Source organism: Callorhinchus milii, unplaced genomic scaffold (assembly GCF_018977255.1).
Source record: "Callorhinchus milii isolate IMCB2004 unplaced genomic scaffold, IMCB_Cmil_1.0 Scaffold20, whole genome shotgun sequence".
Taxonomy (NCBI): domain Eukaryota; kingdom Metazoa; phylum Chordata; class Chondrichthyes; order Chimaeriformes; family Callorhinchidae; genus Callorhinchus; species Callorhinchus milii.
Genome location: NW_024704761.1, coordinates 5876187 through 5903637, shown reverse-complemented (window position 1 = coordinate 5903637; position 27451 = coordinate 5876187). Strand labels below are relative to the sequence as shown.

The 27451-nt window shown below is 39.4% G+C and overlaps 1 protein-coding gene and 1 long non-coding RNA gene across 2 annotated transcripts; both read right to left on the bottom strand.

Moving 5' to 3' along the window:
- Positions 1–338: 338 nt before the first annotated feature.
- LOC103175504 (cAMP-dependent protein kinase type I-alpha regulatory subunit) lies at positions 339–19990 on the bottom strand. Its single transcript, XM_042342356.1, has 10 exons — positions 19718–19990; positions 12619–12792; positions 11348–11439; positions 11066–11127; positions 10281–10327; positions 9305–9463; positions 8542–8602; positions 7879–8000; positions 5813–5894; positions 339–4856 (listed from the first exon to the last, which is right to left on the bottom strand). Exons 1-10 carry the CDS (start codon positions 19904–19906, stop codon positions 4684–4686), a joined length of 1161 nt encoding a protein of 386 aa, XP_042198290.1. The 5' UTR covers positions 19907–19990; the 3' UTR covers positions 339–4683.
- Positions 19991–21991: 2001 nt separating this feature from the next.
- Positions 21992–27206, bottom strand: LOC103175505. Its single transcript, XR_006085620.1, has 3 exons — positions 27145–27206; positions 23035–23208; positions 21992–22860 (listed from the first exon to the last, which is right to left on the bottom strand). It is a non-coding gene; the product is annotated as an uncharacterized LOC103175505 (long non-coding RNA).
- Between the last annotated feature and the right edge of the window lie 245 nt (positions 27207–27451).

Sequence of the window (27451 nt, the reverse complement as noted above, 5' to 3'; positions counted from 1 at the left end):
TGACATGACTTGTTATTGCAGCTGAAGATGTCTTCTCGTAACAAATTCATGTCTGTGTTAAACATGTTTTCTGTAACAATTCAAGTTTTATCATAATTCATGTTCTTCCGTAACAGTAACAATTCTACAGATTGCATTTTATTATTATTTAATTGAGATAATTGCTTCATGAACGTGAGAAAGGCAGAGGGTGAACCAGATACATGATTGATCTTGGTGATATTATTTGGTGCTGTGAGGTGACAGAAACCCCACCTAGTTAATTTTACAGCAGGATTCATTGGCCCATGTGTACTTTATTTTTTCTTTCATCAGTCAAGGAAAAATGACACAGGCAGTTTTCTTTTTAAGAATTAACTTTTATTGCTTGACCTGTCATTAGGACACTCTATAACAAAAGGAGTATTATTTTAGCACATACAGTAAATCTGATCTCATACAGTCATTGGGAACAATACAAAAAATGGTCCTTGGATAACCTACATATTATCACGCTGTGATCTTGCTTTGCAATTTTTTCATAGGTGAGCTAGCTGAGAATTTCTCTAAACCCCATATAAGATACTAAGGCAAACTACATCGATTGTGGTCGTTTGTACGTACAGTTCTGATTGCACACAATAGGTAAAGCTTTTAACTGCATCAGATTATTCAATAAACTCAGTATTATCAGCTGCTTTATAATAAAATCATTTAGGTAAATAAAAACCTCAAGAATGTGCAGCAAGCAAAAGCCAATCTGCTAGATGACACAGTAATTGCAATTGGGATTTTTTTTTAATAATGGCTTCCAAGAACGATCATAATTGTACCCGATTTCAATCTTCCTAATAATACGATTCTGTGTCCTAAGGTGACCTTTACCAATTCTCTGTTCAAATTTTCAAATTGTGGGATTACAATTTTCCTCATATCTTGATAACTCTTATGTTCATGATTTTACCTGGGCAGCACACTAGCATATCTAGATGTGGATTACTTCCATATAAGGTGTCCGACCTAATTTTCCTCATGCTGAAATCCCAACACTGAGATTAGGCCAAAGGCAATATTTCGAAACGCAATACCAACTATTTTTTGCCAAGGAGGTTGGCGAATCTCAAGAATTTCATCTCATTAGAAATTACATATTACTTTGTCACTTTCAGGCATTAAAAGCTACATCAAAGAGTAACTGAATTTTGAAACTTTATATAAAAAGATGTTGATAAGTTTCGCTAGACTCCACAAGCCAGGAAGAAAGTAAAAACAGATCCATGGTTACCATTAGCTAATGGAAGGTATAGATAGAGCAGACTGACTCAGAAAAAGAGAGAATTCTTAATAGTCATGACTCCCAATTTTTAAGAAAGGAAACATTGGCCAACTGTCAACCCCCACTCGAGTGAACACCATTCCTTCAACATTATTAATCTTGCTTGCATTTTCATACATTATCTTCTGCCCTTAATAACATCCTGAAATGCCACATATTGCATCTAAACTGCTGTACTGTATGTATACATGAACAGAGATGGCTGACGTTTTACAAGTTTTTAAATTCAGCACCTTATCATTGATAATTTAGTCCGTAACAAATCTTATTTAAAATGTCTGCGGTGATGAAATAGATGCAGAGCAAAACCTACAGGCAATCAATATCCAAAAGTAAAATCCAAATCTCCAACCAGTTTAGTTTCAGCTTGCTGTACAATCCAAAGAACAATTCTAGTCTAAGTCATTCTATATAGAATAATGGATATAATTTCATCTACTTACAGTGTGGAATTTGTAAAATTTCTTTGTGTAATGGATGCACATATAACACAAAGCTGTGAAATACTGAAATGACATTAAGACTCAGCAATGAGTTCCCCCCACCCCCGCTTTATTGAAAAGCCTCAAAGTAAAATTGCATGTCATGACTTACTAAAAAAAAAAGCCATTGTGGTACATGTCAGAATGCAAACGCATCTGCTGGTTGGGGACCCATCAACCAGTTTTTGGTATTGGGTGGGATTCTCTCCGAGACAGTGACTGGGCGTACATATATATATATAGATATATATACATATATTTAGATATATATATACATATATTTAGATATATATAAAATATAACACCAATTGAGCTATATGGTGTATGGCGATAATGGAACAACAGCGCCAGCTACTGTGAGCTACAAGAAAGTGCAACTAAAATTAAACAAAATGACATGTGCCGCACCAACTTAAATGCCAGCTATTTAATGTTCATTTAGGTAGATATCAAATTGCACCACTCTGGTCCAATCCAGTACACTTGTAATACCTGTTGGTACAGGTTCAGTGTCATCAGAAAGTACAGAATCAAGAAATAGGATAAATTATAAACCTCTGATTGGAACTGCGATGGAATTCAAGTGACGCCATCCCTCGAAATGTCTGCTGTCAGTATAGATCCAGTACCAGTGCTCAGAGTACCTGCACCTGCACTAATGCTGTTCATACTGCTCTGTTACTAAAAGGAATGTTGTTGTTTTTTTTAAACCTGGGAATGAAACCACGTCTGGTTAATACATAAGGTTTCCTTTCGCAACCCTTTCACTAGCTCAGTCTCACAATAACAGGTTGAAAAAAAATTCTACCTGAAACGAGACAGTAAAATCCACACATTGCCTAGCTTGTACTAACTAGCTCTCATGTTCACTGGGAAGGTTGCTTTACTGCACATTGCTTTACAAAGAAAAGCGATTTATTCAACTGAATAACCAATGAACCACTGCAGTAAGGAAGGAATAAGCATTTCCATACATTAATGACTTAAACAGGTACTTCTAATGTTTGACAAGCAAGCAGCACTAACTGACCTTTACAGATTTCAGTGTCCAATTGAAACAGAGCACTTTGCACAGCAATTCTAGCCAATAAGGGTCATAATCAATATAGCTAAGGGAAGCTGAATCGTTTATTTTGCATTTCCCCCCCCCCATTTGGTTGAGTAAATTTAAATGGTTTCACATGAACAGACGTTTTTAAAATAAAGCAATCTGAAGATTTGTGGCATTTCAAACCTCTGCACATGTACCGCAGGGTAAAGATAACTGTTCTCTCCAACAGTACTCACCATTGCACATCCTGCCCAGCTGGCCACCAGGAGGCACAATTCAACAATGGCAACACCTTACAGTAATTTTCCATTGCTTGGGAGATCATATAATATACAATTCTCCTCCATCAGTACTTGCAAGCTCATCTGAAGCAAACAAGTTGATGTGGTAAGCTGCTCAGAGACTCGAGAGCTGACAGAAAATTAATTCTGAGCTAATGACTCAAAGCTAAGCTGATTGACACAGCTCCTGCTGTTTCCAGTTGTAGTGAAGGGGAGCGAGAAGAAAGCTACAGACCACCACATCATATGATCAATCAAACTTCATTTGCTTTAGTCTTAGAATTTGATATTTCATAAATGTTGCAATAATGAACATTGCAACTTATGAAATGTCTTCAATTACTTAAGTATGAGCCCACTGAACTAGATTTGGCCACCAACGGTGTTTTTGGTCACTGAAATAACATGCTGGCCCATTAAACTGAACTCCATTAAATAAAGTATCACTGGATGAGTCCCAATGGCATTCTATCTTTGTCTGAAACAAGCAATTTATAGTTGTATACTATGCAGAAAATCTGGCATATGAATGAAGCACACACTAAGAATAAAACTTGTTTCTCAAGCAAACATTTTGCTCAATGTTGTACTTATTAATTTCAGGGAGCCCAATATATATATAATATATATACACACACATACACACAAATTGCAAATTAGCGAAAGTTAAAAATTGACCTACCAATATTTTCTGGACTTGCATTAGTTTCCTTACAGGTACCTTAATGTGAAAGGGGAGTATTCAATCATGCGTACTCCAATTTGGCAAAACCAGAAGCACCAATATGGGCCTTCACTTAAAACAAGGCCTTAAGCTGTAGGAAAGAATCTTTCAATAATTTTCTAATTGCTTCCGAAAATTAAAAGGCAACTATCTGCTCAAAAAAACTAAAATGAACCTGTGACCTAAGACTTTTTTTTAAAAAAATGTTGCCAAGTGGAAACATCAATTTTTAAAAAAAAACATTTAAACATTTTCTATCTTGACAATTCAAAATAAAACTAAGTTGTGGTAATTTAGTGTTTGCCAATACTCGAAACATTATATATATATTTGACATTTCCCTCCCCCCAGCCCAAAACCCAAGGTTTTCCATTATTGTAGTACAAGCTCCTGGGATTCAACAAGTGAACAATAAACTAGAACCTTGAAGCAGAGGAAGTGAAAGGGTTGAAATCCTCTGCACATATAACCAAATTAAAGCTTCATTTATCTGGGTACAGGTCACAATGAGTTTAGTAAAAACAGCAGTGTTTTAAGTTTAATTAACTCAAATTAGGAAGAGTTCTATGTTCATGATTCAAAGCAAAAAAAAATGTCAGGTTATAATAATCTTTAGCTGAAGCTGGGTTGGCTGTGTAGGAAGCTGGTGCAGTGTTTCGAGCAAAAAAAAAACGCAAAGCAAATGTGGCATTAGATGCTACAGAGGGAATGCTTTCTCTGATGGACAGGAAGCTGTGGGGAACTGTTGTTTTGCCACAGGAAGCGGCATTTCAAATGGACACGAGGCAGTTCACTCTGGTGGATGCTGCAATAGGGGGAAAACAGGGATTTCAGACAGACAGCGATACAAAGCTGTTGTATTGCTGAATGTTTCGTTTGAGTATGTCCGAACAGGGACCCAGGACACGTTCAAACCGAGGTCTGTCCAGCTTCACACACTTCAATGGGCCGCGTGCTACCACTGTGGCAGCACGGGGACGGTTCATCAGAAGAGCAATTTCACCTGAGGGGGAAATGAAACACATAGTAAGTAATGGAAAGCTTACTTATAATTCCAAGTCGCAGCCTCACGATGGCTCTGAGCTGCAGAGTGCAGAAAGTCCAGATTTGATTCCTCAGTGCTAAGTTGGCCAAGCCAGTTGCAATTTGATTATTTTTAAAAAAAACTATTCTATACATTGCAGATAGGTGGTATGTTTACAGCAATTATTTAGTCTCTGGGCATTGACAAACAAGCTTTACTCTCATGATTTACAAAGTCATTAAAACTATCTAATTTAATAGTTACATCCATCAACTGTGAATTATCTGACCTTAATAAACTGGTAGCAATTAGTTGACAAATGCTAGTTGGTTCAATAAGGATACCATTCTGCATTGGCTATGGTTGCAGAAATGGCTACAAAGCATTCAACACTGGTTCAGCAAAGGTAAAAGTGAAAGATTCATTATCGAAAAGGGAGCAAGATGGATTGCAGATCAATTTGAACTAAGGAACTGCATGCATTAAATGGACCAGTAATCAGATAATTACTCCCCTCCCCCAGATGTGTCCTTGGTAAACTTCTAAGTTTTAATTTGCCGTTTCAGCAATGCACTCAGAGATACTGATGTGAATAGCTTTCTTCTGTGCTGTAAATCTCTATGATTCTACGGAATAGTTGAAAGAGTCCTCCAAAGGGCCTGGAGCTCTTTTTTTGAAAAGGCTGAGGAGCCAGCCATGTGAGATGAAGCTAAATAAAAAACAGGAGAGCTAGAATGATCTCAGGCACAGAGGAAATCCCCCCTCACGCTTAATATAAGTCCCGATCCATTGGGTTATGGATTTGTTTCCCAGTTTCATGGAAACAGATCTAAGGCAAACTTTGTAATATTTAACATCTAATTAACACGACAGAAAAACAAAAAAGTTAACATTTGGACAACTTTGCTTTTTTTTAAAAAAAAGACCGCACTCACCAAAATAATCTGATGGTCCCAATCTTCCAACTTCCACAAACTCTTCATTTTCTGACCTGCGCTGTAACACCGCTGCTGTGCCCTGCAACAAAAACATAGCAGCCAAGATAAAGTACTTTACAAGTAGTAATATTACAGACTCTTAGGATAGGGGTATCGGTCTTGGCACGGAGAAGGAGGATAACTGATCCCACCAGGAATTTACTTCTTGTTCAAGTTGTTCTCGTAGTGGCCTATTCTCGTATTAAACAAAAGGTCTGCCCCTGACCAGTCTTCAGTTTCTTGCACCTGAAGTCGCCTGCATTATAGGTTACACCAGCAAAAGAATCTGTCAATTAGATGTCACTCAAGTACTCCAAACCAGAGGGGAGGAGTGAAAGAAAGATAGCACAGAGGCAGAAGAAGTTTTTTTTAAAACAAGAGCAAAACAAATACAGGTCATTGTTCTTACTCATTGGTTTATCCTCTTCATACCTCACAATTATGCCATACTGCTAACAGCAACAACAGATGAATATGAAAAGGGAAAAAAAATCCTAAAGAGCAATCTACGTCCCAAGGTTTTTAGGTAGATTGAGAACTGACAGAGGGGAGATACATCTGACAATTTCACAGCACTGTAGCTTAAGGGGAATATAGCCTGTGCAAATGCATACCTGAGATAAATAAACAATGATTCTTTCATTTTGCAAATACTAACTACTTTCACAAAGTATAAATGGGAATACAACATGCATTCTTTTATAGATTAAAAAGGTTGTGCATCCTATTAATTCTTCTAATTTGACAGCCTATCGTATCCACTAAATGAACAGAATACAACGATTAAATAACTACTTTCTGTAGCTGCACTGACTGGTGTCAATGCCCTGACAGATATTTATTTCCATTTGTTTCATGTGTGATATAGTCTGGAAATTCCCAACATTTGATGTTGAAACGAGTCTTTGTTCTAAAATCAATGTTAGATGTGGGTGGAAGCATCAACAAGTTCCTATGACGGCTTGTTTATTTGGAAGGGTGTGCAGTTTCTGAATCATTCACTTCCACCAATCTGATGTACTGTTTGTGTCTCACAGTAGACAAGACACATAGTCCTTTAGATTATGTGTCCTGTCTGCCATTGAAAATTATGCGAGAAGATACTGATTGATGGTGGCTGGGTCACATTTTCATCAATCCTTTAAATTTATGAGCAGGATGCATGAATTACTTTTGATATCTTGCGAAAATCTCTTACCTCTAAGCTTTCCAGGAGATAATGGTTTTGGCATTTAAGGAGTTAAAAGAAGGGACTTTCAAACAGCCTGCAATTATTCACTGTATTAGACTAACTAACAACCCCTGCCAAGACACAGGATGACTTCAAACTCAGTTGGAAAAAAAGCTGTGTTTGACACTTAGCAATAGAATTTTCAATTTCAGTTTTAGCGCAAGCTAAAATAGAAGCCATTCTTACCCTGACTGTCACGTCCAGGACTTTTGTGTTGTTGTTTAAAATCTGCTGATCATTCTGGTACATATTGCAATTAGATTATGAATAAATAGTTATTTTGATCTGGAAACTGCTAAGCTGTAAACCACCATTTTGAAAAAGCATGTGCTCTTAGTGAGAGACTGCACTAAATGCAGTGAACTATAAATAAATATAAATAATAAACTGTAAATAAACTATACTATAAATTGAATAATTATAAATGGGGCATAAATTTTAGGTAAGCTGTTTTACGAGATTATATAAAAACGATAGTTACAATATGGCAGACAACAAGCATCTGCTCATTGAAACAGTTGTTAAGACCAATGAAGGAGAAATGCAGCGAAAAACAACAAAATAAATTTGTGAGTAATGAATAAGACTCTACTGACACATGGCCAGTTGGCACAGGGTTGTGCTCAATCTGTTTCACGTGGCATCAAAGGCATCTTAGCACAACATCCATTTAATACTTCCAAAGTAAATAACAGAATTGAAAATTATTGCATTCAGTTTGCCCTGAAAAATACCATTCCATCCTCATTTTTATGCATGTTTTAACAGTCCCCCACCTTCCCCAGTCCCATACCTCTAAAATAATGAAGAACTCATCTCCGGGCTCTCCCTGCACAACAATTTTCTGTCCATCTTCAAACTGCACTGGTTCCAATGCATCAGCCACAGTCAAACGTTCCCATTTATCCAGCGATTCTGCAAAACAGAGCTTTATAATCTGCAACAAGACTTGGTTTGTAATAGTTCCTCTGAAAGAAAAGCGGCTCACCCAAATTATTCAAAAGGCAGAAGTGGCATGAAAACAGCTTTAACTTTTTTTTACAGCTTTGCATGTTAATAGTTATGGATTCTGTATTGGCCCTCACGTTTGGTTAAGCATAGAATACAACACAAAAAAAGTTGACTGGTCTGCAGAAGAGCAGGTGTTGGTTTATTAGAGTGCTATTGTTTGAGATTGTCGAGCACTAAAATGACAATATCACAAGCAATTATGTAGAAAGCGAAATAGCAGTAAAAGAAAATGTGAAGCTATAATTTGGCCAGCCATTGGAATTCTCTTGAATATTTAAGCAGCTGTTAGAATTCTCACCAAAATGTATTAGTTATATCTTCTTTATAGACCACACACATACACAATGGACCAGCTTTACAGGTTTCAATGAAATGAGTTAATATCCTGCAACGGTATACTTGACTAATATCAGTTATCTGTGCGTAAAGGAGGAAAATTACTCACCTAAAATGGAGACCTTGCTCAGAAACTCTTCATACATCTTCCTTTTTCTCAGTGTACTTCCCTGGAAGGTGAAATATTTTAATGTAGGTGCCGGACAATATATGGACCAATCTTGTAAATTGGGATAAAATATGTATTTCTTAATTGGATGATGCCAATGCCTTTAACGATGCATTCTTTGCATTTCGTAAAAAGTTACAAATTTATAGCAAAAGATTATGGTTTGGTACATCACGAGTTGTAAATCCAATACAAAAATCTGCATTTTTTGCAACATCTTACACATGGAAACAAGTCAACAGTGTGAACCAAGGCAAACTACGCAAATACGGACGTGTTGATGCTTGCAAAGTTACAATCTCATATGGTTCAACCTGAATTGGGTTTGTCAACCAATTACTAGCCACACATTGCTTTACATCAGAGATGCAGTTTTTCAACTGTGTAGCCTGCACAAGGTCAGAGACAGGGAGAACATAGGAATAGGCCATTCAGCCCCTCAAGCCTGTTTCGCTATTCTATAAGATCTGTGTCTATAAATATTTTATTTTATAGCCATGTCAAAACGCTTGATTTTAAATCTATAGTTCAATCTCATTTTACTCAATCAAAGTTGATTACAGCAACACATTATATTTTAAAAAATCCATCATGGTGCTGTGTCGCTTTAGTAACATTTCAGTGAGTGAATAGGTTTTAAAAAGCTTTTTAATAAAAGAAATAGAAATTTGCATGGACCCTATTTCTACAGCAGATATCTTACCATTAAAATTCTCCTGTAACTGTCTCTGTCAATACCCCACAACTTTACATTGGTCTTTGCCCTGACAGTTGCTGCTCGCGGGGTTCCATAAATGAGAGCAAGTTCTCCAAAACTACCACCCTCTCCAATGCTGGTCACCCACTCATTGTTCACGTACACCTGAGCAAAACAAAAGCATTCAGTAAAAAAAAACGTAAAGACATATCTTTAAACAGTCATTATTTCAATGCCATATAAATGCTGTATTACAAGACAACATACACAGGATCAAAGAAGAGCAACTCAAATCGATTAATGAAGGACACCCAACCTCAATTGATTAGTGTAAGAAGGCAATAGGCGAAAACAAAATGTACAAAGTGAGACCAAAAAGTATTCCAATTAGATAGAGATAAATATTTGCATAGCAGCATTTTTCAATCCAGGGATTAGGATGGGTTAACTGCTCTGGTAATATATGTTAAACAGGGAGAAACCGGAGTTCAGAGGGGGTGAATGAAAGCCTGACCCCTGGAAAGAACAGTCACAACAAGTAAATATTCAAACACCAGTAAATATTCCCCTGGTGAAGTAGTTGTGGATCATCTCATGTCCAAAACTGAATGTAGGATATAAATCACATGTATTTGTTTTGAATTGAGGATTCTTTGCTGTAGTAAACGATTGATTTGTAATGCATAGAAAATAATTCTCTATATGGAGTAGGGGTATCGGGAACAAAAAATACTCTATTTAGAATTTATTTCTCCTTTGAATTAGCCTTCTCATCTATAGTTAAATGGAGGGGAAAAAAGTTATTATAAATCTGCATCTGCAGGGAAGAAATCTAATTCCATAAATGGAGCCATTACATGGTTTAACAACATAGAAATTAAGTATATTAAAAAGCTACCTCATTTTAAAATCACGCATTGCTAAACAAATAACATCCTTATCCACATTATATTGCACTGGTTGCATTTAATAGGCTACTTACATCCATCTCTCCTTGATCAATAACATAGAAATTATCTCCCTCGTCACCTATAAAAATCAGAAAAGAATGCGTCACAATTGCAGCTCTCTGCCATAAACAAAATGCATCCAGAGAGAGGGAATTACAGTGATGCGGTTTCTCTTACATGATAATCATTCCATAAAGGTTCTAGCTCACTCTACACCTTTCATTCATATTTTATTAAGCTTAACAATATAAAACGAAAACGCGTAAGTGTCTGCAACACATTGTCACTCTTCCATACAACAGTTTAAAATACTAGAGCCTTATGTCCCCATTGCTGTGATATTAGCATCGTGTTTGCTGGGTAACAGAATTGCATTATTTTCATTAAAAAAGTTTGCCTCATTTTAGTTTCTATTCTAGTTGAGGATTATGGAAGAATCAAGAGGCTATGTAAAAGACACATTTGTTTGGTTGATTTACACCAGATTTTACAATACTCATAAAACCGCCAGCATATCCATTGTCACAGGTTTTCCGAGAATATTAATCCTTAGTGTTCAACACAAAATATTACATACAAAGATTAAATCCTTACAGTTTGTGCAATTCTCAATATGTTGACTATCTATCATATCTATTCCAGTTTTAGAAACTCATGAAGGAGAAGTACCAAAAAAGGAACCACATTGTTAAACTCCAGCAGCATTTAGGACTAGTTTATCTTTGGTGCTCATACAATACAAAATTACATTTGTATAGCACCTTCCACGTCAGGAGGACGTCCCAAGACGCTGGATACACAAATAAGTCAAAATTACCTTGCTGTATGACAGTTTCTCCGGCAATGTACATGACAGGGAACATAGCATCAAAAATATCACTGCAAGAAAAAAGTCAAAATCAAGTTTCTTAAAATTCAGAAATTTGTCCGGAATAGATTTGCAAATCAAAACCCCAAAGAAAAAAGTACCTCAAAGAAAGAGAATCTGACAATCTCAATTAGTCTTACCGAGCTAAGAAAATGATAATTTTATATTGGTACAATACAGTGTGTTTTCAGTGATTAGATGTCAAAATTCCTCAAGTTCAAAATTGCTCACCTCCGTTCATTGTCATCCAAATGTGAGAACAAAACGTTCTTTTCAATAGCTTTAGCCAGGGCAGCCATAGTCTTGTAATCCTTAGGAATCACCTATGCAATTAAAAATAAATTAATATTTCTTAAACAGGCAGGGAATGCACCAGCTTGGCCAAACAATTTCTCTCATTAACAATGTAAAACTTTCTTAGCACTTATTTGGGGTCAAGAGAAGAACTGTGACAGTATGAGATTTCAGCCTTAAGATTCAATTACAGATGCTTCTTTATCAAGACTCGTCACCTAATTTACTTAAGAGTTTACGTGGCAGCCATTTAAACCTGCTGCCAAACTCTTGACAGGAATTCATTTGGCGAACACATCTACGTTTACAAAATGTTCTTCGAAAGTTGCACCTTTTCTTCACTAGCTAACTTGAGAGCGGTTTGAATCCAATAAATCCTCAACCATTTCAGCTGATGTTGCACTTTGAGCAACTGCCTGTTAGCATTCATTTCTGCACATAGGAAACAGTGACCTTCATGCTTTGGTAGATCCATTACATCTTGTTTAGTATGTGGATAGAAGACTACATCTGTTAATGCCAATGATTTGTATCTTGACTTTCACTTATCCAGAAATCAGTTCTAAAGTTTGCACAAGTCATCCGGTGAAAGGAAATATATCCCAACTATATACAAAGCCATAGTTTTCAATGAAATCAAATTTCAATTTCAACAAAGTCGGCATCTTAATTACAAGATGTAAACAGATTTAGCAGATGGATAGCATAAAAGTGCAAGGCTGATTTTAATATAGACAAATGCAAGGTAGTGTATATACGAACAAGAAGCAGTAAACAACTCCTCCAAGCCCATATGCCTCAGGGTTTTTTGGGAGGATAGGAGCAGTGGCAAAACATACACCATTACGTAGATAGGCTGATTAATTTCTATGACCGTCACAAAACGTATTGAGTTCAAGAGTCCTTTGCTAGCTCCTGTGCCAGATCACTTATTTAGACGTGTATTGCCTTGCCCTTGGCTCCATTTTACAATCTTAAATTAAAATATTGTGCACATTGACACTTTTGAGTTCAATCATTTGACTATAATGACCAGCGGGAGCACAAATCAACTGGCAAAGGGCCAGAGCAAATCTGTCTAATACCCTCAAGACATGCTTGGCTGCAGCACCCCCTTGACTAATTTGTTCTCAAAAGATATTATAATAAATGAGAAATGGGGTGGGGGGGAGGGAGAAGAAAACAGTATAAAGGAGGGGCTTTAGTACCTTCCGCACATAAGATGCTGCATCTTCCTCTGTATATACTTCAGCGCTGATTGCCCCACGCCGTCGCCGTCCTTTCACTACGGGGTTCATGGGAGGAGGTGGAGAGATTTCATCCTCCCGTGAGTCAGAGCGTGAACCTGATTTTTGCTGACTGTGCATCTGTTTGGCCTCTTCCTGTTTTGAGGAAAATAGTCAGTCCAGCTTAATCATCACTGAATACCCAGTGGAGACGTGAAAACATTAGGCACATTGTTTGTGTTCAATCAATCCTTCTGCATACAGAAATGCTCTGGTGCAATTGTCCTGAACTCAGAACAGCCCAGCATTACCATTACCAATAGGTAGAAAACATTTCACAAAATCCACTTTACAATATATTCTGTGAAGCGCTTTGAGACGTGTCAACAGTGCAATAAGACGCTATATCAAATACAAGGATTAAAAATGAATTATGCCTACTCTTGGGAAAATTTAACAGCATAACAACATGTCCTTTCAAGTCAATCTAGAGAACCGTCAAGAGCCACTTTTGAGCTCGGTGTTAGCATGATGTTAGACTTCATTACTTGAAAAAGGCCTTTGTTGATTATCAGTTTCAAAAGCCACATTAAAATCTGCTGATTTCACATCAACTGTCACGCGACTCGAACCTCTTTCACTAACTTTCTTCCTATTTACTGTACTTTCCATAACAGTCCATCATATTTTGCTCTAATTGAGATAAATGTCTATAAAACAAAGCTAGTGGGTAGTTCACTCTACAATTTTCAATATGAAAGGCTGAAAAGTCTAACTCTGTGTTATTAAAATACAAATAGGATAGCCATCAGCACATTGTTCTGCAATAAAAATAAAATAGTCCTTGTATTTGATATAGCAATAATACTGAACCATGAAAATACAAATATGATAGCTATCAATACCTTGTTCTGTAATAACAATAAAAAAAAATCTTGCATTTGATAAGGTGCTGATGACATCAAAATGTCAGCAAATTTCATAATGGTAAACTGGATAATCAAGAGGGGAGACAGTTATAATAATCATAATCCTTGCATTTGATATAGTGCCTTATCACGTCTTCGAAACGTTTCAAAGCACTTCATAGAATATACTGTAAAGTGAACGGACTGTATATTTTGGGGGGCAGCAGCTATCACAAGAGTACCCTACTTTGTAGTCAGCCCTGTTTGAATCCAGATCCACAAAATGCCATGTCTATAATGAAGCTGGTATGAAGTAATGAAATATATAATTATTCTTCTATTACATGGCATGAACTGGAACTCAAGTCACTAAGTGGCTTAACTCAATGAGTGCGAATGTTAATTCCGTTATCTACAATTTCAAATTGCATTTCATGGTCGGCCCAGTGTGCAGTTATAAAATTTGTCTGCTCCTGAATGGTTTCTTAATTCTCCATTTTGCCATCTCTGCTTGCAAATAAACAAAGTTACAAGACTGCAAACATACAGCCACATTGCACACATCTACAGGAAGTGATGTGGTTTGGTGTTAATCTATTCGTCAGTTCAAAAAAGTATGACAAACCTCCTGCAACTAACTAAACATATGCAGCTTTCAACATTTCCTTTTCGAGATCTGCACAATACAAGACAGCTATGTCTCTGCTTGAGTGAAACACCATAAGCTATGAAAACCATTTCCTTTCCATTCTGAATCAGAAAAATACAAATGTAACTTTTTTTGGGGGGTGAGGGGGAAACAGAAAAATGTTCTGTTGGAACTTCCTGTCTATCACAGGAAATTATGCAGTATTACAGCTTTGACCATGATCAATAATTAGCAAGCAATTTCTGACAATCTGCTACTTCTACACTCCCATCACAAATTGGAAAAATTGTGTTGAACAATGAAAATTTTACTTGCAAAATTCAGGATCGGGAAATACGGTTGTCTTTAGTCCATAATACTGAAATCATACTCACATTTAATAAAAAAACTAAATGCTGTTCGGTCAAAATATTGCAAACAGGATTCAAATTGTTTTTTAAAATTATTTCCCAATAATTGGGGAACATTCCAAGAATATTTTTGATGGAATTCTAGATTTGCTGCAAAACCTCCACAAATTAAGGATTCCATCAATTATGGGAGAAACTAACAATCCAAGGGCTTCAATGTTTTTTCATGTTACACCATAACTAACTGTTTTAAATAGAAAGTTTACATCATTAAACCAAAACAAGCAGCAAGGAGGAGAGAAAGCCACTTTCTACTTCACAAGAGCTGAAATCGCAAAGTATTCACTCAGAAATGTGACAATTATACAACAAAAAAAACAGCCAAAAGGAAGTCAATATTGTGTGCACTGGCATCAGATAGCAAAACATTGGCAAGCACAAGCTCCTGTTGTGGAGAGTCTCTTGAGTTCAGGAAGCACACAACTGTATTTACAATTCATCATTTCAATCTTTAGGACATCAATCTTTATCAAGATGTGCCAGACCATCCATTCCTCTTTAAAGTTCCAGAATACCAACCCTGGAGTCCACGTCCTCCTGCTTACATTTCCAAGGGTCAAATAACTGACATAGTTCTTTTGAGCTAAAGGAAAGTCTCTGCAGGGAATTTGGAACACTGGAATGCATTCATACCCAGCTGAAAGTTTTCCATCTCCAGATCCTGCAGATGCCACTACCCTTTGCCACAATCTTTTGCATTGGCTAACTCCAAAGTCATTGTTTGTCAGTCAGCCGCTTGGCCTAATCTACAATAAGCAACTTTTCTGTATCAAACTATAGGGCACTTCACAGGATAAGCTCCTCGTCTTTTACAGTGACTTTCTTAAGAATTTAGATCATGACCTCACTGAATGATACAGTAAAATCTCTCAAATTACCCTACCAGATACATTTGAAAATAAAAAATATGCACACCTAGTCTTTTTGTTAAAAATGTTTTGAAGCTACAGTAAACATGTAGGCAAAGTTATTTTAGAATGTTTAATTGGTCCTTGTCCATTCTATAGTAAGAGGTGTGTGTCCTCAGATCCTCAAGACTATATAAGAGCACAAGATGACTAAAAACAAGAAAAGGCAATTCAGCCATTCTCATTCCATTTGACAGTCAATACGCTGGGTTACAGTTCCAGACAAACATTTACTAACTCAGCTTCACTCTGACCTAGTTAATATCCTTCCACTCCCTGTCCAATCAAGCTGGCATAATGCCCTTCTATAACACGAATGTTTATACCAATTTGCAGACTAGATGAATTTAGTACAAAATTCAGTGGACGGAGCAGTCAAAATGAACAACATTTCAGCTATTTCAGGTACACAAAGAAGGGATTCTGAGACCGTATTAGTTGTGCAGTTGCTCGGATTTAACAGCTGGAGCTGTAGAAGGCCCCTAAAATGAATGTGGGCCACAACACACATTGAAAGTAGTCCATTTGCCAGTGGGACTCCGTTCTCTCCTCAAGCTGCCAAGTAGATTTAAAGAGCTGCGGGTGGCTGAAGTGGACCATGCACATTGAGCATTCCACTCCTATCCAACATCTATAAAGTGTCACGATTGACATGGTACAAAGGAACAAGAGAACCACCAACCACAAGTCAGTATAACCCTCCTTGTGCAAGTAATTCAGCATTCACTACAATGTTAGATCTCAGTGTAAACAAATCTGCTTTAGGTGACTATTTGTTTAGCTACTTTGGTTTTTCTTCTCTCCTCAAAAAATCTTCCCCAGTACTGCTTTTCAGACATTTAAATTGTCTTCCAGTTCAGTTAAGAAAAGATATCCTGCAGCTCCTCGCCTCAAGTCTTTGAATTAAATTGTGTGCAAGAATATAGTTTTCAAAAGATCCATGTCTTTTTGAAGATATGATCACCAAAACTCAAAAGTGCTTTGCTAATGCTTACCAGTACCAGTTCACTGGATTTGTATTCAATTATGTTAGTTATACATCCCCAGAATTTACTTTTGGTGATTGGGGGGGAGGGGGGGTTCAATAATTCAATGATTATACCATCTTATTTTACTCTTAACTTTCGTTGGGATGATAGTCTGTTATCACAATGACTATTTTACACATCCATATGTATTAATTCTAGAATTTAACCGGCAAATAGGTGGGATTAAATGGATTGTTATCTCAAAAAAAACAGCCTACATGTTCAGCTGAATGGCCTGTGCGTAAGGTTTCACGGTTCTAAAAGTACGTTTTTTTGTTGCTAGCAATTACCATCATTAAGACATGATCAACTACACTCCCACATTTTCATTGATATATTCAGCAGAGATAGGCTGAAAATTTTTTTAGGTAGTGATCAACCTCGTAGAACTGCTTTCTTGATAAACAGTTAGGCAACATTTTGTTTTGGAAACCAATCACACAACCATACTGGTTGTACATAGAGATTACACTGCACCATTCTCCAGGCAAGATGTATGCATTCAGGAGGTAACGAAAGATTCAGTGATTGTGTTGCTTAATAGGAGAAATGTACATCAGCAACTACAGAATTAGAGTTAAATTACCCATTTTATATTTCTGGCTAGGTCAATTTCTTTACTACTTTACTATAACATCAGTAACACATGCAGCTCTTGAACATGTCGTAAGTGTCTTTATCAGAAAAGGGTAAAAAGATTACTTCGCTGCAGTTTTTTAAAGGATTTGTTATTGTAACTTTTTTTGCAGATGATTTTTTTCTTACAATACATTCACGTGAGAGGAAGAAGAAAAGAAAAATCACAATAACTTGTGACATCTCACATGTTTATTTACAACTCTACCTCTATCCTTCTGTCCAGGGACTGTGATAGCATAAAATAAAAAAAAGGAGTTTGAACAAAACAATACTATCTGAAATACTGGATTCAAACTGAATCATTCAAAAATAACATTGGATTATAATGGTGAACCATGTAGTGTCTTCACCTGTAGAAAAACTAGTTTCATAGTATATCTGGTGAGCTCACTGAATATTTAAGATTAGATGGACAGATATTCAAAAAGTAAAACGTTCATATGAAATGTTGGGCCATTTTATATTTTATTGCTGTGGATAATACTGTACCAACAACAACACAACAAGATTTCATTTATAGAGCGCCTTTCACGTCGGGAGGACGTCCCAAGTTGGGTCGGGACCCGAGCATTGGGGGGGAAATGGTCAGGGTGAGGGGAGGGAAGGGAGGGAGCGAGGAGGGGGGAAATGGTCAGGGTGAGGGGAGGGAAGGGAGGGAGCGAGTAGGGGGGAAATGGTCAGGGTGAGGGGAGGGAAGGGAAGGAGCGAGGAAGGGGTAGGCAGTCGAGAGGGGAGCTAAAGGCACGGTCGAAGAGAATGATTACCAATGATTAATTTCCTTGATAGTGGATTTAACAAATCACCCACAAAGTGGATTATAAAAATCCATGGAGAAAGTTGCACAAAAAATCAAATTCTCATTACTTTGCCCCACAATAAAACATATTACTTAGTATAACAAACACGATATTCAGGGCTATATGGATTTTGGTCACTCAATCCCCACTAATATTTTAAAACAATTATCATCAGTGAACTGGAATGTTCATATTATTACTCTTTGCCGAGAGATGTGAATATCACACTTTCATGTGAAGCTTCCAATTTAAGTAAAAGAGATTAGAGAAACTGTACAGTATTTCCACAAAGTTTAGGCTGTGACTACAAGACTGATTCACTGCTTTAGTTGGGATGTGTAGGCTTCTAAAATGACCAGTTTTAACAATGATTCTACTTTCCAATTTTCTTTAATCCAAGAAGGAAGCCAAAACCTGAAGTGTTTAAACTATCTAAATGGGAAACTAAGCTCACTATTCAAATGTAATCATAAACCACAATAATCAGTTTAAATGTATGAGATCAACAGAAGGATTATTCACGGCCTCTTTGCCATGACCAAAATAAACAACCGAGTGCGGAAAAGAGAAAGAGGGCGACAGAAAGAGGAAGATGATTTGCACAATATCTGTACTACAGTACTTTAATTGAACTCAAATCACAAACGACAAGAGGCGCTGTAATAGTACTGTACTTGGGAATCTAAAAAAAAATTAGTCCTGACGTTCAAAGACTGGTTCTTCGCACCCAGGACAATGTTCCAATTAATAATAATCCTCGCATTTGATATAGCGCTTTTTACGCCGGGAGGACGTCCCAAAGCGCTTCGCAGAACACACTGCAAAGTGAACTGACTGTATATTGATTTCAGAAGCCAACCAGTGGCCGATGTGACACGCCGTGACCATTCGGCTCTTTCCACAAGGGCAGTGGGGATTTCTCCCGAGTGTCAGCGCTCGGTGCGATCGCTGTTTAATTGTGCACCGATCTTTTAAGTTTTATAACGTTGCAGCTATGTTAACCTTTGGTGGTGGGGAGGGGGGGAGAGAGAGAGAGAGGTTGTCAGGCTCTCGCTTGCTCGAGTTTCCTTTCACAAGAGGCCAGGCCTAGCAGTTTTCGCGAACGATCACCACCAGAAGAGAAAGACAGACCATTTTGGTTTGTGTGTGTTTTTTTTGGAGGGGGGTGTGGGGGGGGTGTGGGGGCTCATTTAACAAGTGGTTGGGTTCTCTCTCGCGCTCTGTTCTTCTTCTTTTTTTGACGCTAGTCTGTTATCGTTGCATTTCCCCCTCCCCTCGGTGATCGAGAAACGGTGTCGCAGCTCGAAAGCGGAGGCACCGAGTTCAAAACGGGCACAAACAAGACCAGAACCTTTCATTTCCAAACCCCCCTTTTTTTTCTTTTCTCGCCCCCCACCACCGCTTGTTGAAACCCCAAACACACACGATGTTAAGTCACCAAACCAACCACAAACACCCCCTTTGCCCCCCCCCCAACAACATACAAAAAAAAACGACCGAGCGTTCAATGTCTGCGGCTTATTATAATAATAAACAAACAATAATAATAATAATAATAATCCCCGCATTCGATACAGCGCCTCATCACGTCTTTCGAGACGTCTCGGGTGAGCTGTGTATTGCTCTCACTCTCCCCCACTCCTCCTCAATAAACTCGACATAAACAAGGACGGCCCCATTTAAAACCCAACCCCCCACCACCACCACCACCACCATAATCACTCGGGATCACCTTCACTCACTTTCTCGAGTTTCTCGAAGTACTCCCTGAGGTAGGTGATGGGCTTGTCGGGCCTGCCGATGCACAGCTGCACGATGCAGTCCTTGAGGATCTGCTGGATGTTGTGCTTGTGGACATACTGCTCGCACTCTCTCAGGCTGCGCTCTTCTTCCCCCCCGCCGCCGCCGCTGCTGCTCCCCGCGGCCGCCATCTTAACAAGAATCCCGAACCACCGCTCACCAGTTCGCTCTCTCTCTCCTCTCTCTCTTCCCCTCTTCGCCCAACCCCACCCGCCCCCCTCCCTACCGAAAAAAAAACAACACACACACACACACTACGCCGCCGCCGCGATAAACACCCGAGAGAGAGAGAGAGAAGGGGTGAAGGGAAACACGGCGACACTTGTTATGGCCTCAGGTTGTGTGTGGGGTGGTGGTGGTGGGGGGGGGGCGGGGGAAGGGGGGGGGGAAAGCTCCTCGTCTTCTCAGGCGGCTGCGCTCGAGCTCAACGGCTCCGAGTCACCGTCACCCCGCACCGGAAGCCGCCGCCGCGTGACGTCAATCCGCCTCGCTCTGGCCCGCCCCCAGCAGCAGCAGCAGCAGCAACAGAGGGGGAGGGGCGACCGTGCACAGTGCAATCCACTCACTCGATGTACACAGTGCAATCCACTCACTCACTGCGTGTACACAATTGCAATCTCCTCACCCACTGCATGTACATCGTGCAATCCACTCACTCACTGCGTGTACACAATGCAATCCACTCACTCACTGCATGTACACAATGCAATCCACTCACTCACTGCATGTACATAGTGCAATCCACTCACTCACTGCATGTACACAGTGCAATCACTCACTCTCTGTACACAATGCATTCCACTCACTCTCTGCATGTACACAATGCAATCCACTCACTCACTGCATGTACACAATGCAATCCATTCATTCACTCACCTCATATACACAGTGCAATCCACTCACTCACTGCATGTACACAGTGCAATCCACTCACTCACTGCACGTACACAATGCATTCCACTCACTCTCTGCATGTACACAATGCAATCCACTCACTCACTGCATGTACATAGTGCAATCCACTCACTCACTGCATGTACACCGTGCAATCCACTCACTGCATGTACACAATGCAATCCATTCATTCACTCACCTCATATATACACAGTGCAATCCACTCACTCACTCACTGCATGTACACAGTGCAATCACTCACTCACTCTCTGCATGTACACAATGCATTCCACTCACTCTCTGCATGTACACAATGCAATCCACTCACTCACTGCATGTACATAGTGCAATCCACTCACTCTCTGCATGCAGACAGTGCAATCCACTCACTCACTCTCTGCATGCAGACAGTGCAATCCACTCACTCACTCACTGGACAGTGCAATCCACAAAGGCAATCCACCCATGCCTTGTATGTACACGGTGGAATGGAGTGGTAACATAAAAAAAGAATATGTGGAGTGGAATCCATTCATTGCAGGTACACTGTGCGAGATACACAGGAAGGTCATACACTGCATGTACGCCGTGCAATCCACACATTGCTTGTCCATTGTAATCCACGCACCCCATGTATCGCCCATAAAATATAGTCAATTCACTTTACAGTATATTCTGCAAAGCGCTTTGAGACATCTCAAAAACGTCAGAAGGTGCTATATCAAATGCAAGGATTATTATTATTATTATGTACACACCACAATCCACACGCTGTAACTACAGTGTAAGATACACTGGGAGGTCATGCACTGCTTGTACACACTGCAATCAATGCACTGTATGTACACTTTACAAGATACTCTCTGCATGTACTCAGTGCAAAACACATACTGCATGTACACAGTCATACACAGCCAGGCCACACACTGCTTGTAAACAGTGGAATCCACACGCCGCATGTACACAGTGGAATCAAGCACTGGATGTACTCAGTGCAATACACACAGATACGTCACACAATGCATCTACAAATGCAATATAAACAAGACAATACACAGTGGGACAATATACATACTGTATAACACAGTGCAATATACATACGGAGGAGGTGAGGCCATATGTATATGTAAAAACATTCATTTCTCATAATGTATTTACTTTATTATAACACTGAACTGAAGGGAAGAACAAACATCTGAGGTTCAAAAACACATCAAATGAGAAGCACAACAGACATGCATCTCAGAAATTGTGAAAAATACAGTTTGAAGAAAATAATAAAGCAAGGTCACTTGATTAATAAAGTGTGAGAGTCTATTTTTCTTTATTTTTAAAACAAAAGAACAAACATCTTATTTTATTAAGTAGAGTAAGAGTTTACTCAACCACAAAGGTTAAATAATATTGCTGTTACACTTGTTTATTTACTAAAGTGAAGGTTCAGTACACACAAATGGGAAGAGGGTACAATATAGAAAATATAACATGGCAACTGAGAAATGTATATGTTAATGGCACATTCCAACAAGAATCTGATTTCCCTGTTCATAACACAAGATAGGTAAACAGCTCTGAAGTGTTATTTTTTTATCTGATATTTTGGTCCTAGCCATTAATTTTTTTAAGAGTGTCCCTGAAATTCCATAATTGTCCATTAATTAAAATAACCACTGTAGATCCATAAGGTCAAAAATGCTTTTCCACATAGTTGATTGCGATCTCTCTTCAAAATTGTCCAATTGTGAATTACAGGGTTTATTTGAGCTTCGACTTCCCAACGTGAGATAAAGCAAATTGAACCAATTCCTCTCTTCCATGTTGTTCATCTTTTGGAACAATGAGGTTTCCATCAGTTGACATTTCTCCATCCTTCCAATATGTTTGTCCATCATATTGTAGACAATGGATACAACATTGGTGATACCTTATTGGTTCTCCAACATATTGAATCCAGCCTACTGACAATTGTCAAGCATTCCTCCTTCAACATCGCCTTGCCCTCCTCAATACACGGTCACCTAATAGAGATGTTATTTCTGGGCTTTTTTCAGTGCTCCCATGGTGGTGATTCACTCATTTGTGGAGTTATTAGTTACTGCATATTTGCTGGTGCTGTAGTAATGCATTGATATTCGGCTCCTCGAGTGATGTGTCGTGCAATGGTACTCTGTTTTCCACAGTCCAGGTTCTTCTGTGGAGAGGAGAGGTATATACACTCACATAGTATTGTGTCTATGTAGCTACTGTAAAGAAGAACCATTTGTCCATAAAACAAGTAATCATGGTTTCAAACCACTGCTGTAGGATACATTTCATTATCAATTAAGGTGAGGTGCTCAACATGATGTAGAGGGAAGTCACTTACCAGATTTATCCCTTGTGATATGCATACGCTCAGAATGAAAATGTTCCGCCAAAGCTTGTTCACATTCAGCAAGACTTTTTTTTCATCTTCTTTGTTGCCCGAAAGTTGAAGACAAATTTATGTTTGCTGGACTCCTTGACATTGTGGAACTGATTCCTCATCTCCTCACGGATTCTGTGGGTAATGGACATGGCATTCACCTAACTGGTTACCTCTTCTCAGACTTGTTTTTTGTGTGTGTGTATCCCTGTGCTGCAAATGATGAAAGCTCTTTGACAATGAAGGAATGCTTTAATGACTGTGAAACAGGACTTCATTGACAGTTTATGAGCCATAGTTTTTGACATTCCAAGCAAAATGTCTGGGCTAGCAAAGAGCCAATTTATTATCTGCAGTCAAGAGGGTTGTTTCTTGCTTCCTGGAGTGCTGAACTGTAGCTATCACTGTTTTGCACTACTTACATGACTTAATGCCCCAAGTATTATAACACAAGAAAGTATGGAATGAGAAAATGATTTTCAATCATCAAACCCTGACAGAACTTACCCTACGGTGGAGTTTTCACCTTACCCACTCTGTTTCCTAGAAGAAACCTCTTCATAGAAGCTCTGTATGAATTTCAAAGTCAATCAACCCAAAACAGTACAATATTCTTCTGTCGCTAAATTTTCATTATTTCAATCCTTTATGGGTACTCTTTCTTTTTCCTCCCTCTCAACAACAATTTATATTTATATTACGCCTTTCACATAAGGAGGACATCTCAAAGCACTTCAAAGAACTTCCCACACACAAGTAAGACTCTTTGAACTTTAACAAGAAACAGAGAAAGAGGACTTTATTCAATCCAAATTCACTAGCTCATAGATTTACTGGTCATTCATCTCATTGCTGTTCTTGGGATTTTGTTGATGGGAGATTAGCAGCCACTATATTACAAATACAGTAAGTAACTTACTTGTATGAAGTTATGTAGAGATATATACATAGAGTAAAACAGCACAGAAACATGCAATTGGGCCCAACTAGTTTGTGGCAGTAATCTGTGTGAGGTGTTTTTAATTTAAGGCACTGCAGTATATGATGTGCAAAGAATAACTTTTAATATTATCAATCATTTGGGGCTGAATTTGACCTTTGTCTCAAAAGTGAACAGACAAAGTCATATGTGCCATCATATAGCTGTTTATGATTCATAGAATGTTTCATTGCAGAAGAAAGCTTTCTGCAAAAAACTATCTGTTGAATCACAATAACTTGATTTATATAGCATTTTTCACATAACAAACATCTTAAAGAGCTTTACAAATAAAGTTGATTAAAAATGAAGTGAAGGTTGTTTTATAGGCAATCTGCAACAGCATCATCTGATAAACATCATTGAGATGAGCAGCCATTTATTTGAATTTGGGTGTAATTTAGTTACATTCCCCTGGACTTTCCCCATATCATTTTATATATTTTTTTTCTTTTCAAATGTTTCAAACTATTATCACATCAACAATTTTGAATCAATGGCTAGCGTAAATAACGAAACAAATACCGAAACAATTGTCATTTGGATAACAAAATTTGTAAATAATAACACGTAACAATAACCAGTCTCAGCTTTCCTTGATGACTCAGTTGTTAAATAAAACCCTCTAGGCATACAGAACAGTAGATTTCGCGTTTAGATCCCGCTTTGTGCTTTGTTATCTCATCAAAAGAGCAGCCAGCAGTTAGAAGCTATAACTGGCCTTGGTGCCCCAGGGCTCAGGAGAGGAAAAATCAACCAAGGGTTCAGGTTCCCAATTGTTACCCAATGTCACCCCCTCGCCATATACAAAGTGAAGACTAGCCACTTGGGTAAAATGAGACTAAGAGAATAAACCTACAAATCCATGGGAGGGATGGACTGGTGGAATAAAGGAGGGGGGAAGGTATTTTATTCTATGCGGTTGACTTTAATTCTTTACGCTATTCACCCAGTCTATTCACCCTTCCCCAATATTTTGAATATTTTGAAGACCCAGTCTATTCACCCTTCCCCAATATTTTGAAGACCATTAAAGACTTCCAGGCGACAAAACCTTACATCAAGTCGGATGGAGGGCATGTCGCCTGCCCCAGAAGTTAAAAACAAATTTGTGCCCTGCCCCGGAAATTAAAAAAAAGATATTAGATTAGTTAATCGTTATCTTCAAGTGCATGGCAATAACTAACATTTGTTTCCGTCTACTCCTTTGCACGGACGAAAACAAATTGTAGTATTGCCATGTGAATTGAAGATAACCATTAACTAATCTAATACACTAATCTAGATAATAATAATCCTTGCATTTGATATAGCGCTTTTCACGTCGGGAGGACGTCCCAAAGCGCTTCACAGAACACACTGTAAAGTGAATTGACTGAATATTTGTGGGCGAACGCGGCAGCCAATTGTGCTCAGCAATGTCCCACAAACAGTCGTAGATTGAAAATGACCAATTTATTATTGTTTTGGAGGGATTATTATTGGGCTGTGTGTGGAGTAAGGAAACTTGCCCAACGTTTCGCCTTGACCTGCCTGGAATTGAACTCGGGTCTCTCGCTTGCAAAGCGAGTGCTCTAACCACTGAGCTACAGGACTCCTACAGGATCCTGCAGATCAGTAAAATTGAGGTTTTCAAGAAAAAAAAGAATATTGTGGATACCACCAACCCAGTAAGCTAGACCGTGAGTATTCAGATTGAATTTGATGGAAAAAAAAAGATTTGTGTACATTCGATCTATTCGGATTATAATAACCTCGCGAAACAATGGGATTGAATGATTTATACGTGCTGTCCTCATTTCCGAAACCCTCAAAGCTCACTAATGGTGACAAGAATGAATATTTTATCATGTTTTACGCCGGATTTGCAGGGGGACCTCTTCCGGTTAAGCAAATGTTGCGTTACCTGGGAATGCTTTATTTTAACTTAGTTGGACGCCGCTTTATTCTTGCATTTCAGGCAAGGACAGGAGTGTTTAATCAACAAGGCAACAGTTCTGTGTGTAACTTTCCCGAAATGCTACAAAACTCCACGAGTAAGAAGTCAATAAAAGCATAATAAAATAAGTACTATTTATTGTGTTTTTTTTGTGTGTGTGGGGGTGGGGTTTCTTTCTGCTTTTGTTTCTTTTTTTGAAAAAAAAATGCACAGGGTGGGGGGGGGGGTTGGGAGAGAGATTTGTGAGCAAACTTTTGATCAAAGAGAGGATGTAAAAACAAAATAACATAAAAAGCGGCGAATTGTGTATAAATATAAATCGTATATAAACGCATATATATAATTATATAAATATATATATGTGCTGGTGTATATATATATATATATATTATTTTTGCCTCCAAAAAAATAACACGAAACGAAAATCCGTACGTTTTGCCAATGAAACAAGTCTTAGCATTTGTGGAGGGGGGGGGGGGGGGGAGTGTGTGTGTGTGTGGTGGGGTGGTGTGTGTGGGGGGGGGGGGTGGTGTGTGGGGGGGTGGTGTGTGTGTGGGGGGGTGGTGTGTGTGTGGGGGGGGTGGGTGTGTGTGGGGGGGTGGGGGGGGGGTGGTGTGTGGGGGGGGGGGTGGTGTGTGTGTGGGGGGGGTGGTGGGGGTGGTGTGTGTGTGGGGGGGTGGTGTGGTGTGGGGGGGTGGGGGGGGGGGGGAGGTGGTGTGTGTGGGGAGGGGGGGGTGTAGGAGGTTTATTGTCCTTTCCAACAAGTTGAGAGCAACTTGAATGAATCTTTGTGGCGTGTGTGTGTGTGTGTGTGTGGAGAGTGGAGTGGGGGGGGGGGGGGTGGTGTGGTGTGTGTGTAGGAGGGGGTGGGGTGGTGGTGGGCGAGTGGGGGGAGGGTATGGAGGGAGGGGGGTTGGGTGAGTGGGGGGGATGTGGAGGGAGGGAGGGAGTGGGTGGGGGCTGTGTGTGTGTGTGGTGGGGGGGGGGGAGGAGATAAATAAAGGTATCCGCGCTTGTGAGCACGTTTTACATCTAATAAATCTTATTTTTTTTTGGACCTCTTCCACCCCCCCCCCCCCCCCACCAGCACCACGCGCACTCTCACTCACTCACTCCCCCTCCTCTCCCCCCCACCACCGTGTTTTTTTTTAACCTGTTTATCCTTTGTCTTCCCCCCATTCCGACTGCTGAATGATTTGACGGCAGAGGGCGGGCGGGCGGGCGGGAGGGAGGACGGGGTGAGGGGGCCGTGCGGGCGGCGCGCCAGGGGTTAACCCGCCCGCCGTCGGCTCCGCTCCTTTCATCTGCCCCATCCCCCTGGCAACCGCTGACCCCGTGCCTGGCAACGGTCACCCCGCTCGCCACGCCATTGGTCGACTCCCCTGGGTCGGGGGGGGAGGGGCCGGGTGACGTCGGGCACGCTCGGGGGCCGGCGTGGAAGGAGGGTGGTGGCCGAGAGC

What these genes read in the sequence shown, in the direction of transcription:
- LOC103175504 (XM_042342356.1), bottom strand. Translation starts at nt 19,906, where the DNA reads ATGGCGGCCGCGGGGAGCAGCAGCGGCGGCGGCGGGGGGGAAGAAGAG. An exon ending in CAGCATCTTATGTGCGGAAG is followed by an intron (nt 11,440 to 12,618) that starts GTACTAAAGCCC and finishes TTAATTGCATAG; the next exon opens with GTGATTCCTAAGGATTACAA. An exon ending in TTGATCAAGGAGAGATGGAT is followed by an intron (nt 9,464 to 10,280) that starts GTAAGTAGCCTA and finishes TGTTTTGCTCAG; the next exon opens with GTGTACGTGAACAATGAGTG.